Source organism: Pristiophorus japonicus, chromosome 5 (assembly GCF_044704955.1).
Source record: "Pristiophorus japonicus isolate sPriJap1 chromosome 5, sPriJap1.hap1, whole genome shotgun sequence".
Taxonomy (NCBI): Eukaryota; Metazoa; Chordata; class Chondrichthyes; family Pristiophoridae; genus Pristiophorus; species Pristiophorus japonicus.
Window position 1 is genome coordinate 224,560,848 of NC_091981.1, and position 14,435 is coordinate 224,575,282.

Consider the following 14,435-nt stretch of genomic DNA (forward strand, 5'->3'; position numbering starts at 1 on the left):
CGGGAACGCACTGCCTGAAAGGGTGGTGGAAACAGATTCAATAAAAACTTTCCAAAGGGAATAGGATAAGTACTTGAAGGGGAAAAAACTGCAAGGCTATGGGGAAAAATCAGGGGAGTGGGACTAATTGAATAGCTCTTTCAAAAAACCAAATGACCACCTCCTGTGTTAATCATTCTACAATTCTGTGAGGGAGAAATTGGCTTTGCGACCGGGCACGGCGCTGACATTGACTCTCACAATATTCCCTGGGAGTTTTGCGTCCCAATCTCCTGTGCTCAGAGATCGTGACATCATCATCATGCTCATCACTCCGGTAGCGCCCCGGACCCGAAATTGACCCCTGCCCCCTGCAGCAGCGGCAACACCAACAGCTGCAGGAGACATGGATCGGTCGGCCGGCCACTATAGGGGCAATGCTTAAAGGTGAGGTGGCCAAGGTAAGTAAGAAAAAAAAACTTGCCAACTTGCTGCCGTTTTTTTCATGGGTTCCTGCCCACAATCGTTCAGCCCGGCACTCTGCTCGAGTGCTGGGCTGATCGCATGGGATCCGTTTGGAGGTCCAGGTAGGTGCCTTTTATATTGCAGAGCCTGCAGCGATGGCCCTTCCCTTTAAGGAAGAGAAGGAGCCTTTGAATGCGGCAGCGCTGCATGGCCCAGTGTGCAGCATTGCTGAAGTCTCTGCCCCGCCCCGCCCGTTGCCAATTGTGCTCCAAGAAGGAAGTGGAGTGCTTGATTTAGCACCCCACTTTCTTCATGGAGCGCAAACAGCGAATTGTTATCGTTTGAAATCGTTTGTGCCTGGTGGTAGTGAATTTCTCCCCCATGACTTTTTTTTCCCTTGTACCAGTCATTCATTCCAATGCTGTATACAATTGGAAAGTCATAGCATGTTGGGCTTTCCCTCAGTTAACTTCTGAGATTTCTTCACATGTAGCATGATTTCAGTCTGTTGGTTCTCTGGTTCCTGTTTTCAACCAGAGGTTGATTAACATTGTGCCATATCCAAATATACTTGTATATTTGCCCAAAAGTGTTTGCAGTTATTCCTCTGGCAAGACAGTGAGATAGATATGAATGAGGAAGGCCATTTGGTGTTTTCTAGTACACTCATTGAAAAAAAAAACCCTCGCATTAGTAGAAATTCAAACATTGACTATTGTTTATTCCTTTTGCAGTTTGAACTAAATAGATTTGTATGTCGCGAAGGAGTAAATGATTGTGACATTCCCGAAACCTGCGCTGGAAATTCTAGTGAGGTGATTTATTATCATCTATTTAATATTAAATCTATGTTATAAAAACATTCCTTAAAATTAGACTCTTCAAATATTAGTGAATGAATGGTTAATGTATTTGGATGAGATTTGTTTGCCTGCTAGTGTCTGTGTTAAAGTATTGGACCGAGGAATTCTATACAAACACATTAATTAATTGTACACTAATATTCAAATAACTTAATTTAGAGGTTCTTTTGTCTGTGTGTCTATGATACTGTGTGTGTAAATCATTGATTATGGAATACTATAGGGAGCTTATTATGTTGCTGATTGGCAGGGGTCCAGGCAAATCACTATAAGAATGCAAGCTAGTTGTTTTTTAATATTTTCTTTCAGTTATAACCTTTTAAAAAAAAAATATATATATATATGCTTTTACCAGGCGTAAGAGTTTGAAGGACATTCGCTGTGCAAGAGTTGGGCAAGTAGCCCAAATCTCCACCCACGAAGGCCCTTCTCTCAGGGATGCGCCGATCTGTCAAAAGACATTTTGATAGATCGCAAGTGCTTTGCGCGCATATACTCAGAACTTGCGAGACCTCTTTGTGCACGTGTGCATATCATATGCACCCGGAGAGGCCGTAATTTAAGAGCCATAATTTCTCCCACGTAATCAGATCCAAATCTGCTGAGCAGCTCTTTTAGGACGGACTCAAATCTCCACTCCCCTCCCCGCTTAGTGTGGCCACATGCTAAGGTCCCTGCTGCTCAGGCTGTCTCAACCAGCCTCTGCCCTGACAGACTGTTCCCTACTACACCCAACCCCAACCTGATCTCTACGATATGCTGACCATGACCCTCTTCTGGACAAAACCTGGCACCTTCCTGGATACCTGACCCTGAATGGTAAACACCTTAGCACCCAGTCTCCCTGCTGTCACTCCCAGTGTGCAAGCCTCCTGCCTAACAATTTATTTTTGTTATTGAGCAGTGCCACAGGAGATCAACTAATAATGCTTAATAAAAATTCGTTCAGTGGATCAGACTTGTATATAATATATAAAATAAAATGTTGAATACTTCCTCTCAATTTCTTTCTTGCCCATATATATAATATATTTTTCAGGCATGTAGGTCATATGTCGAGTCATGCTCAGTATAGTAGTATTTAGCATTCTCTATAGAATAGCAATAAGGGAATTCTATGCATTGTGGCTGCATTCCTCATGTAATTCAGGCACAACATTAATGAAGTATAAATACCAAATCATCTTGGTCACACCTGGAAATGTTTTGTACATTGCACTAACCATTCTCTTTGTATTTTTTTGAAGTGCCCACCAAATGTGCATAAAATAGATGGCTACGTTTGTGACAAAGATCAGGTATATAATGGAGTTTGAGATTTACCGTGGTGAATCGGATTGCTCTCCGAAGGTTATTTTCTCTATACTTACCTCATTGCGTTTTTTTCAGGGACGTTGTTATGGTGGGAGATGTAAAACCAGAGAAAGACAATGCAAATACGTGTGGGGAGAAAGTAAGTAGAATGTGCATATTATGAGGAAAATAAAACCTTTTATATTTTGGATTAATAATCAGTCTACGTTTTATTTTACACTTGCATCTTTTACCTCAGTGTCTTGAATTGCACTGAATAAATTATTGTCAGATTGGTGAACAAATCTTAATCTATAGGCAGTCAGTTTTCACCTCTTTTACTTTGTAATTTATAGTTTAGTTTGTTGGATTTTCAGAACTTTCAATATTTACTATTTTTTGTACATATATTTATTATCCCATTTACTTTACAGGGCTGCCTCTAATAGCAAGTGTGCCCACCGAGGCAACTGTGTAAACAACTCCAAAGCCACATTCAAAGCAGGAGATACCTCCTTAAAATGGGGCTTTCCAGGATGTACCTGACCGCTGGGTGCCAGTGGCCAGATAGTTAAACAGCTGCCACTGGTAGCACTTATTTTCAATTTTTGGATCTGGCCACGAACAGAAACACCTCTATCTGCCGGATACACCAGCAACCCAGTTTTCATATGCTTCTCTGTGTGGACCTTCTCCCACATCGGGAAAGAGCCTCATCAGATTGTCAAAGTCACAATCGTGACTGAACTAACCGCAAATGCATAAGAACTGTACATATGTAATTGCTTTAATGTCATGTTTGTGACTTCGGAGCAACAGTAAACAACCTTTCTTCCTTTGTTGCTGAAGCTGCTCCACAGTATAAGCAGCACAGATTCAAAAGCAAGGGAACCAAGGTTAAATAGGGAGTTCCCTGTTATGTCAGGAATATCTTGCTTGCCATCAAGAAATTTTTGTCAAAAATGATTCAAGACCTTGAGGTGGAATGGTGTGAGTAGCGCTGAGGCATAGCAATCATACCATTCACATGTTGAAATATGCCATAAAAAATGACACATGGACATTGGATCACATCAATTTTAAACACAGCCCAAAACTGCTGGAAATAGTAGGTTGTGTATTGACAGATATAGAAACATAGAAAATAGGTGCAGGAGCAGGCCATTCAGCCCTTCTAGCCTGCACCGCCATTCAATGAGTTCATGGCTGAACATGAAACTTCAGTACCCCATTCCTGCTTTCTCGCCATACCCCTTGATCCCCCTAGTAGTAAGGACTACATCTAACTCCCTTTTGAATATATTTAGTGAATTGGCCCCAACCACTTTCTGTGGCAGAGAATCCACAGGTTCACCACTCTCTGGGTGAAGAAGTCTCTCCTCATCTCGGTCCTAAATGGCTTACCCCTTATCCTTAAACTGTGACCCCTGGTTCTGGACTTCCCCAACATTGGGAACATTCTTCCTGCATCTAACCTGTCCAAACCCATCAGAATTTTGAACGTTTCTATGAGGTCCCCTCTCATTCTTCTGAACTCCAGTGAATACAAGCCCAGTTGATCCAGTCTTTCTTGATAGGTCTGTCCCACCATCCCGGGAATCAGTCTGGTGAATCTTCGCTGCACTCCCTCAATAGCAAGAATGTCCTTCCTCAAGTTAGGAGACCAAAATTGTACACAATACTCCAGGTGTGGCCTCACCAAGGCCCTGTACAACTGTAGCAACACCTCCCTGCCCCTATACTCAAATCCCCTCGCTATGAAGGACAACATGCCATTTGCTTTCTTAACCACCTGCTGTACCTGCATGCCAACCTTCAATGACTGATGTACCATGACACCCAGGTCTCGTTGCACCTTCCCTTTTCCTAATCTGTCACCATTCAGATAATAGTCTGTCTCTCTGTTTTTACCACCAAAGTGGATAACCTCACATTTATCCACATTATACTTCATCTGCCATGCATTTGCCCACTCACCTAACCTATCCAAGTCACTCTGCAGCCTCATAGCATCCTCCTCGCAGCTCACACTGCCACCCAACTTAGTGTCATCCGCAAATTTGGAGATACTACATTTAATCCCCTCGTCTAAATCATTAATGTACAATGTAAACAGCTGGGGCCCCAGCACAGAACCTTGCGGTACCCCACTAGTCACTGCCTGCCATTCTGAAAAGTACCCATTTACTCCTACTCTTTGCTTCCTGTCTGACAACCAGTTCTCAATCCATGTCAGCACACTACCCCCAATCCCATGTTCTTTAACTTTGCACATTAATCTCTTGTGTGGGACCTTGTCGAAAGCCTTCTGAAAGTCCAAATATACCACATCAACTGGTTCTCCTTTGTCCACTCTACTGGAAACATCCTCAAAAAATTCCAGAAGATTTGTCAAGCATGATTTCCCCTTCACAAATCCATGCTGACTTGGACCTATCATATCACCATTTTCCAAATGCGCTGCTATGACATCCTTAATAATTGATTCCATCATTTTACCCACTACTGAGGTCAGGCTGACCGGTCTATAATTCCCTGTTTTCTCTCTCCCTTTTTTAAAAAGTGGGGTTACATTGGCTACCCTCCACTCCATAGGAACTGATCCAGAGTCAATGGAATGTTGGAAAATGACTGTCAATGCATCCGCTATTTCCACGGCCACCTCGTTAAGTACTCTGGGATGCAGTCCATCAGGCCCTGGGGATTTATCGGCCTTCAATCCCATCAATTTCCCCAACACTATTTCCCGACTAATAAAGATTTCCCTCAGTTCCTCCTCCCTACTAGACCCTCTGACCCCTTTTATATCCGGAAGGTTGTTTGTGTCCTCCTTAGTGAATACTGAACCAAAGTATTTGTTCAATTGGTCTGCCATTTCTTTGTTCCCCATTATGACTTCCCCTGATTCTGACTGCAGGGGACCTACGTTTGTCTTTACTAACCTTTTTCTCTTTACATACCTATAGAAACTTTTGCAATCTGCCTTAATGTTCCCTGCAAGCTTCTTCTTGTACTCCATTTTCCCTGCCCTAATCAAACCCTTTGTCCTCCTCTGCTGAGTTCTAAATTTCTCCCAGTCCCCAGGTTCGCTGCTATTTCTGGCCAATTTGTATGCCACTTCCTTGGCTTTAATACTATTCCTGATTTCCCTTGATAGCCACGGTTGAGCCACCTTCCCTTTTTTATTTTTACGCCAGACAGGAATGAACAATTGTTGTAATTCATCCATGCGGTCTCTAAATGTCTGCCATTGCCCATCCACAGTCAACCCCTTAAATATCATTCGCCAATCTATCCTAGCCAATTCACGCCTCATACCTTCAAAGTTACCCCTCTTTAAGTTCTGGACCATGGTCTCTGAATTAACTGTATCACTCTCCATCCTAATGCAGAATTCCACCATATTATGGTCACTCTTCCCCAAGGGGCCTCGCACAATGAGATTGTTAATTAGTCCTCTCTCATTACACAACACCCAGTCTAAGATGGCCTCCCCCCTCGTTGGTTCCTTGACATATTGGTCCAGCACATAGGCATGTTACTTTTGTCCAATGAATTATTTGAAAGACTGTATCCAATGGCCCTGAAAATTAGTGACCGGGCATATCTCGACATAAGCTCCAAGGGCTGGGAAGCTCTGCTGTTGGTCCTATTGTGCTCTCTGTGGCAAAGGGAAGATTCTCTTGATTTACAGCCCAATGGTAAGCTCCTGCACTACTAGCAGCACAGCTGAGGTTCCGGCCCCCTCACACGTAGCTTAGTCGGGAATGGTAGTACTTAGCCGCTCCCGCACCCCCTGAAAGCAGCAGAGAGGTGCGACTGTGAAAATTGAATATTAAATATAGCCTTTTTCCTTTGGTGGTTCAGGCCACCATTATGGCCTAAACTCAATGTGGTTTCTATCACTACCGGTTTGGAGGAGGTAAGATTGGTCTAATCATATGCCAGGTCCCCTCAAGTGCCCACAGCATGGGAACTTCTGATGCAGGGAGTCTCCACCCCCACCTTATGACAATGGCCACGTCTGGGGTGGATGGACATTGTGCCCTCAACCAACCATAGAGAAATCCTTGATGTAAGACCAGACCTACATTGAATGGCTGCAGATTTTCATGGCCTGTATGTATTTTTTCATCTGGCTATGTTATTGATACTTAAATCACTAATTCCTGAAGTTCTTATGTCTTCCTTTATATATTTGCATTCCTTTTGCATGGATCTGTAGCAAGGTTGGTGTAACAATAGGTAGTTTTATAATTTTTCACTCCCTTTTTGTGATGTGAACCTCTTTGTATTTTTGTAATGTTTGTTGGCCTTAGGAGTCTCTGTGATCGTTTTCTAACTTTCTTCCTTTGATTTCTTTTAATGGTTTTCATTTATCATTTGAAGCAAAATTATGCTACTTGTCAGGAACTAAAAGAAATACAATCATTTGTTTCTTAGAAGCAACAGCCGCAGACACTTTATGTTATGAAAAGCTTAACATTGAAGGGACTGAAAAAGGAAACTGTGGCAAAGATAAAGACACCTGGATCCAGTGCAATAAACAGTAAGAAAATTCCTCATTCTACACCATTTCGCATATAATAATACAGCTATTTATATTATGTCTTACTAGACCAAAATGTGTCAAAACACTAAAGATGATAAATTACTTTGGAAGTGAAAAGATTGTTGTCATGTAGACAAATAGTGAGATCCCACAAACAGTCACAGGATGAAAAACCAGTTGGTTTTTTTTTATATTGATTTGAGGGAAAACTATCCAAAGGCAGTGTGAGAATTTCACGTTTTTTTTTCCAAGTAAGGAAACCATTGAGCTGTTTCCCTCAGTAACACACTGGAATGTCAGATCAGATTTAGCGGGGATTTGAGGGGACGTTTTTTCACCTAGAGGGTGGTGGGGGTCTGAAACTCACTGCCTGAAAGGGTGGTAGAGGCAGAAGCCCTCACCACATTTAAAAAGTACTACAAGGCTACAGACCAACAGCTGGGATGTGGGATTAGGCTGGATAGCTCTTATGCGGCCGGCGTGGACACGATGGGCCGAAATGGCCTCCTTCCATGCTGTAAATTTCTATGATTCTATGAAAAGAACATTGGTGAATTGGAGCTAGATCATAGAAGAGCAACAAAGTTGATGCCAGCACTGAACAGTTGTGTTATGAATAGATGTTTGTAGAAAGAAAGAACTTGCATTTACGTAACACCTTTCATAACATCAGGATGCCTCAAAGTGCTTTACTGCCAATTAAGTACTTTTTGAAGTGTAGTCACTGTTGTAATGTAGGAAACACAGCAGAAAATTTACGCACAGCAAGATTCCTCAAACTGCATATAATCCGTTTTAGTGATTGTGGTTGAGGGATAAATATGGTCCAGGACACCAGGGAAAACTCCCCCACTCTTCTTCGAAATGGTGCCATAGGAACTTTTACGTCAATGTAAGAAGGCAGACGGGGGCTCGGTTTAATTCCTCATCGAAAAGACAACACCTCCAACAGTACTGTACTGAAGTATCAGGTTTGACTTTTTGTGCTCCAGTCACTGAAGTGGGACTTGAACTCACAACCTTCTGATTGAGAAGGCTGCTACCCACTGAGCCAGCGCTGAACTGGCTGTAGGAAAGTTGATCAAAAATATCATTAAGATGTACCTTTGCCATGGATTCTGCGATTTTACTGCTTTTTTCAGAAATGTCAGTAAGCTGGCTGTGTTTTTTCCCCAACTGGCTGCAGTCACTGTCTGTGGCATCGTACTTCTGTTTGAAACTATTTGTCAGCATTGAATACCTCAGCAACAGTTAAACAAATTGTCCATTTTACTTGCCCAACTTTTTAAAGAGTTCAATATATTGTAGGTGGATAGTGGCTCTACTACATGGAGCCATCATAAACGCAGATGATTAAGATGGACTCGGGCCTTTAGGCATTTACTTACATAGTGAAAATCACCTGTTACAGAAATGCGAAAGAAAGAACTTGTATCTATATAATGGGTTTCACATCCTCGGAACAAGTACAGGTTGTACCTCTCCAGCCTAGGACACTCTAATCCGGAAACATCCGTGGTTCGGCATTAGTTGGGCCTAAGGGAGAGGAGGGTTTATTTAAAAAAAAGGTTTGATTGGCGATCGGCTGTAATGGCTGTCAGTCAACGATTATGTTCGGCGATCGGCTGATGGAGTCGCCCACAGGCTGCCAGCATGCACACAGACACACAGGAGCCCAGGTGTCGTCGACAGAAAAGGGATTCCTGGTCAATCCAATATTATTGGAATGTAACTTTCAATATGGGATGTAACTGATCTCAACTTTATCTGATACAAAAGTTTCATATTGGGAGCAATGTTTTACACAGAAATAAACCACTGAGCAGTTTTGTCTTTATAACTCATGCTGATACTATCAGATGTCAGATATGGTGGTTGTAGTGACCACCCATGGACTTGACCGGTGCCGGAACAGAGAGGTCCAACTGTATAGTGTAATGTATTTGCTTCATGGGTTCTTTGCTTAAGAATTCATAGCAACCATCATTATCATAGGCAGTCCCTCGGAATCGAGGAAGACTTGCTTTCACTCTTAAAGTGAGTCCTTTGGTGGCTGAACAGTCCAATACGAGAGCCACAGACACTGTCACAGGTGGGGACAGACATTCGTCGGGGGAAGGGGGGGGTGGGACTGATTTGTCGCACGCTCCTTCCTGCGCCTGACCTCTTCACGCTCGCGCCGTTGAGATTCGAAGAGCTCAACGCCTTCCCGGATGCACTTTCTCCACCTCGGGTGCTCTTCGGCCAGGGACTCCCAGGCATCAGTGGTGATGTCGTACCTTAGCAGGGAGGCTTTGAGGGTGTCCTTGTAACGTTTCCGGTGCCCACCTTTGGCTCGTTTGCCGTGAAGGAGTTCCACATAGAGCAATTGCTTAGGGAGTCTCCTGTCTGGCATGCGAACTATGTGGCCTGCCCAGCGGAGCTGATCGAGTGTGATCAGTGCTTCAATACTGGGGATGTTAGCCTGTCCTCCCAGGAGTTATGCAGGATCTTGCAGACACATCGTTGGTGATATATCTCCAGCGACTTGAGGTGTTTACTGTACATCGTCCATGCCTCTGATCCGTACAGAAGGGCAGGTTGCTACAGCCCTATAGACCATGAGCTTGGTGGTAGATTTGAAGACCTGGTCTTCGAACGCTCTTCTCCTCAAGCGGCCAAAGTCTGCACTGGCGCACGGGAGGCGATGTTGAATCTCTGCATCAATGTCTGCCTCTGTTGATAAAAGGCTCCCGAGGTATGGGAAATGGTCCACGTTGTCGAGGGCCGTGCTGTAGACCTTGATGACTGGGGGACAGTGTTGTGCGGCAAGGACAGGCTGGTGGAAGACCTTTGTCTTACGGATGTTAAGCATAAGGCCCATGCTTTCATATGCCTCGGTGAATACATCCTGGAGTTCAGCCTCAGAATGTGCACAGACGCAGGTGTCATCCGCGTACTGCAGTTCAATGACAGAGGTTGGGGTGATCTTGGACCAGGCCTGGAGGCGGTGTAGGTTAAACAGCTTCCCACTGGTTCTGTAGTTTAGTTCCACTCCAGCGGGGAGCTTGTTGACTGAGGTGGAGCATGGCTGCGAGGAAGATTGAGAAGAGGGTTGGAGCGATGACGCAGCCCTGTTTGACCCCGTTCCGGATGTGGATTCGGTCTTCAACACATTGCTATTAAGAACTAATTGATTTATTAACAAAGGTTTAACAATCACACTACACATTACCAGTTCATCCACGAGGCTGACAACTGCATACCTCATCGAGGAAGATCTACCCTCAACTTACTGGGGTTTTATTGAGTCTTGTGAACATCACATGACTGGCTAAGCCACTCACAATATAACAGCTCTACAAACGTGTGCATACTCACGGGTGTATACATTACATATAGTCACTATTGTTTTGTAAGCAAACCTAGCAATCAGTTTGTATACAACAAGGTTCCACACCAGGAATGAGAAAAGTGACCAGTTAATATGTTATGAAAGCAAATAAGAACAACTGAATTAGTATTTCTCATCTTTAAATTTGCCGACCTTGGGATATTTCACATTTTGGCTTCTCCCTTGCTTGTATTACTGGCATACCTTGTTACAACAATGTTGTGATGTTATCACCCACTAGTAATGCAATGTTGTATTTCAGTGCAATTTACATTACTGTATTGCATTTGTAAAACAAACAACTGAAAAGTTTGCAAAACCTCTTTACAGAAGTTAACTAAATAAATGGCTCCACTCAGTAGCTTAACTTATTTAATATGTAGTGGATCTTAATGCAGTTTGTTTACTTCAAATTCTGACTACGTTGCATACAAGTAACATTCACTGGTACATGGTTTGTAAAATAAGAATTTGAACCAGAAACAAAATATGCAACTTGAAATTGAGAAATGTAATGATCAGTTGTTAGCATGATTCTAACTGTGCTTCTGATTTAATCCAGAGATGTGCTTTGTGGCTATCTGCTGTGTGATGATACCACTAGTGTGCCAAAAATAGGAGAACTCTGGGGTGATGTGACTATGTCTTCATTCTTACAGAAACACAAGTATATCAATTGCAGGTAATTTACTATATTTCAGATGTACGAGCTACAAAATAACCAAGTGGAGATGTTTTCTTCCTGTGATTGTGTGTTATCTAGTAATAATGAGTTGGGCTTACAGGAATATGTTTACCATTTGTGGTAATGGTGGAAATTAGTTATCAAGACAAGAAATTGTAAAATGACTTTACAGTGTTATTTTCTTCAAATAGCTCATCGGCGCAATGTCAATTTTCCAGCCCGGGATCTAACACAATGGTATAGGTTGGCAAACTAGATGTCCATTTTTCCAATGAGCAATTTGAGCTAAATTAATAAGACTGTATATGTAACCTTATTTAAATGTTAAAGACTTATTTCTGTTGCATGCTCAATTTTATGTCTTCAGGCAAGACTTCATCACAGTGCAAGCCATGCCCATAAAAGAAGGTGAATTGGATGTCCTGGGAATCCTTAGAGAGAAATGTTGTTTTTTGGGGTTTTGGGTGGGGGGTAGGGGGGCATTTTCATGTGCCCTTTGCTGTATTTTGTTCTCTGCATTAATTGGGTTAGCTTCTATTTTTGCATTTTGGGGGTTTTTTTCCCCTTGTGATTACTTTTTTTAATTAGTGCTGACTTTTGACTTCATACCTTACAAAGAAGTGAAGGTGGGGGTTTCGAATATGCTTCAAATTGAGATGAAGGAGAGCAGTTCTGGAGGGTTCAAAAGGGTTCCACTGTTCAAGAAGGAAGGGAGAGAAAAAGGGAAACTATAGGCCAGTTAGCCTGACATCAGTAGTGGGGAAAATGCTAGAATCTATTATTAAGGATGTGGTAACAGGGCACTTGGAAAATCACAACATGATTATGCAGTCTATACAGTTTTATGAAAGGGAAACTGTGTTTGACAAATCTAGTCGAGGTTTTTGAGGGTGTAACTAGCAGGGTAGATAAACATAGAAACATAGAAAATAGGTGCAGGAGTAGGCCATTCGACCCTTCGAGCCTGCACTACCATTCAATGAGTTCATGGCTGAACATGCAACTTCAGTACCCCATTCCTGCTTTCTCGCCATACCCCTTGATTCCCCTAGTAGTAAGGACTACATCTAACTCCTTTTTGAATATATTTAGTGAATTGGCCTCAACAACTTTCTGTGGTAGAGAATTCCACAGATTCGCCACTCTCTGGGTGAAGAAGTTTCTCCTCATCTCGGTCCTAAATGGCTTACCACCTATCCTTAGACTGTGACCCCTGGTTCTGGACTTCCCCAACATTGGGAACATTCTTCCTGCATCTAACCTGTCTAAACCCATCAGAATTTTAAACGTTTCTATGAGATCCCCTCTCATTCTTCTGAACTCCAGTGACTACAAGCCCAGTTGATTCAGTCTTTCTTGATATGTCAGTCCTGCCATCCCAGGAATCAGTCTGGTGAATCTTCGCTGCACTCCCTCAATAGGAGTTAGGAGACTAAAACTGTACACAATACTCCAAGTGTGGCCTCACCAAGGCCCTGTATAACTGTAGTAACACCTCCATGCCCCTGTACTCAAATCCCCTCGCTATGAAGGACAACATGCCATTTGCTTTCTTAACCGCCTACTGTACCTGCATGCCAACCTTCAATGACTGATGTACCATGACACCCAGGTCTCGTTGCACCTCCCCTTTTCCTAATCTGTCACCATTCAGATAATAGTCTGTCTCTCTGTTTTTACATCCAAAGTGGATAACCTCACATTTATCCGCATTATACTTCATCTGCCATGCATTTGCCCACTCACCTAACCTATCCAAGTCACTCTGCAGCCTCATAGCATCCTCCTCGCAGCTCACACTGCCACCCAACTTAGTGTCATCCGCAAATTTGGAGATACTACATTTAATCCCCTCGTCTAAATCATTAATGTACAGTGTAAATGAGTTAGATGAGGGGGAACCAGTGGATGTAGTATATTTGGATTTTCAGAAGGCATTCGCTAAGATGCCACACAAGCGGTTATTGCACAAAATGAGGGCTCATGGGATTGGGGTAATATATTAGCATGGATGAGAATTGTTTAAGTGACAGAAAACAGGAATAAACACGTCATTTTCAGGATGGTAGGATGTAACTAATGGAGTGCCGCAAGGATCAGTACTTGGGCCTCGGCTATTTACAATCTTTTTAATGACGTAGATGAAGGGACAGAGTGTAATGTATCCAAGTTTGCTAATGATGCAAAGCTAGGTGGGAATGTAAGCTGTGAGGAGGACACAAAGCGGCTGCAAAGAGATATAAAACGGTTTAGTGGACAATAAGGTGGCAGATGGAGTATAATGGGGGGAAATGTGAAATTATCTACTTTGGTATAAAGAATGGAAAAGCAGAATATTTTTTAAAAGATGAGATACAGTAAATGTTGGGATTCAGAGGGATTTGAGTGTCCTTGTACACAAAACAGAGAAAGTTAGCACGAAGGTACAGCAAGCAATTAGGAAGGCAAATGGTATGTTGGCCTTTATTGCAATGGGGCTGCAGTATAAGAGTATGAAACCTTGCCTCCAATTATATAGGGCTTTTGCGAGACCACACCTGAAGAACTGTATACAGTTTTGCTCTCCTTACCTAAGGAAGCATACACTTGTCTTAGAGAGTATACAATGGTTTTATTGATTGGCAGAGTAGGGTTGAGGGACCTTTCAGCCTACTCCTGCTTCTATTTCTTATGTTCTTAAATTCAGGTGCAATGACCCCTTTGATGCACTTGCTGCAGTTCTGCAACATCAAAGGAATCTGTGTTGCCCACAGACCTCCACTGTGTCATTGTCAATAACTCGTTCACTTTTCTGTCACCGGTGCAGCTTTCCCTTGAACGATGTGCCACAGTTATTCGCACACTGGAATTTATGCTCCTCAACCCAGTATGCTACAGACCAAGCTCTCCTTCACCTGCAACATAAATGTTGGACATGTGATATAATATTCGGCGCAGTTTGTCCCAACACTGCGGGGCTACAGGTGTATCTGCGTCACAGGTGTGCACAGAACTGATTTTTCTAATAGTAAATTCCCCATTCCACTTTTACAAAAGAGCTAGGGGGTATTTTTCATTTTTGGTGGGGGCAGTAAATTGGTGGTAGCTGATCAGCTGCCCATTGTAACCTCACCCTCACTTCAATGGAAAAGACAATCGAGCTGGGTGCATAATCGTGACCACTGGTGTTCCTACCTCACCGAATGTGAAAATGAAAGCCCCTCTTTAAACTGCCAGCAGCCATCA

At 42.9% G+C, this 14,435-nt stretch overlaps 1 protein-coding gene across 2 annotated transcripts in view; it reads left to right on the forward strand.

The window, feature by feature from the left end:
• Positions 1–14,435, forward strand: part of adam22 (ADAM metallopeptidase domain 22) — a 472,931-nt gene that overhangs the window by 399,044 nt on the left and 59,452 nt on the right. For both annotated transcript variants that reach the window (XM_070881347.1, XM_070881348.1), the window contains exons 18-22: positions 1,179–1,259; positions 2,555–2,605; positions 2,697–2,760; positions 7,044–7,149; positions 11,088–11,207. In XM_070881347.1, coding sequence (XP_070737448.1) covers positions 1,179–1,259; positions 2,555–2,605; positions 2,697–2,760; positions 7,044–7,149; positions 11,088–11,207 — 422 coding nt within the window. The remainder of the gene's footprint in view (positions 1–1,178; positions 1,260–2,554; positions 2,606–2,696; positions 2,761–7,043; positions 7,150–11,087; positions 11,208–14,435) is intronic.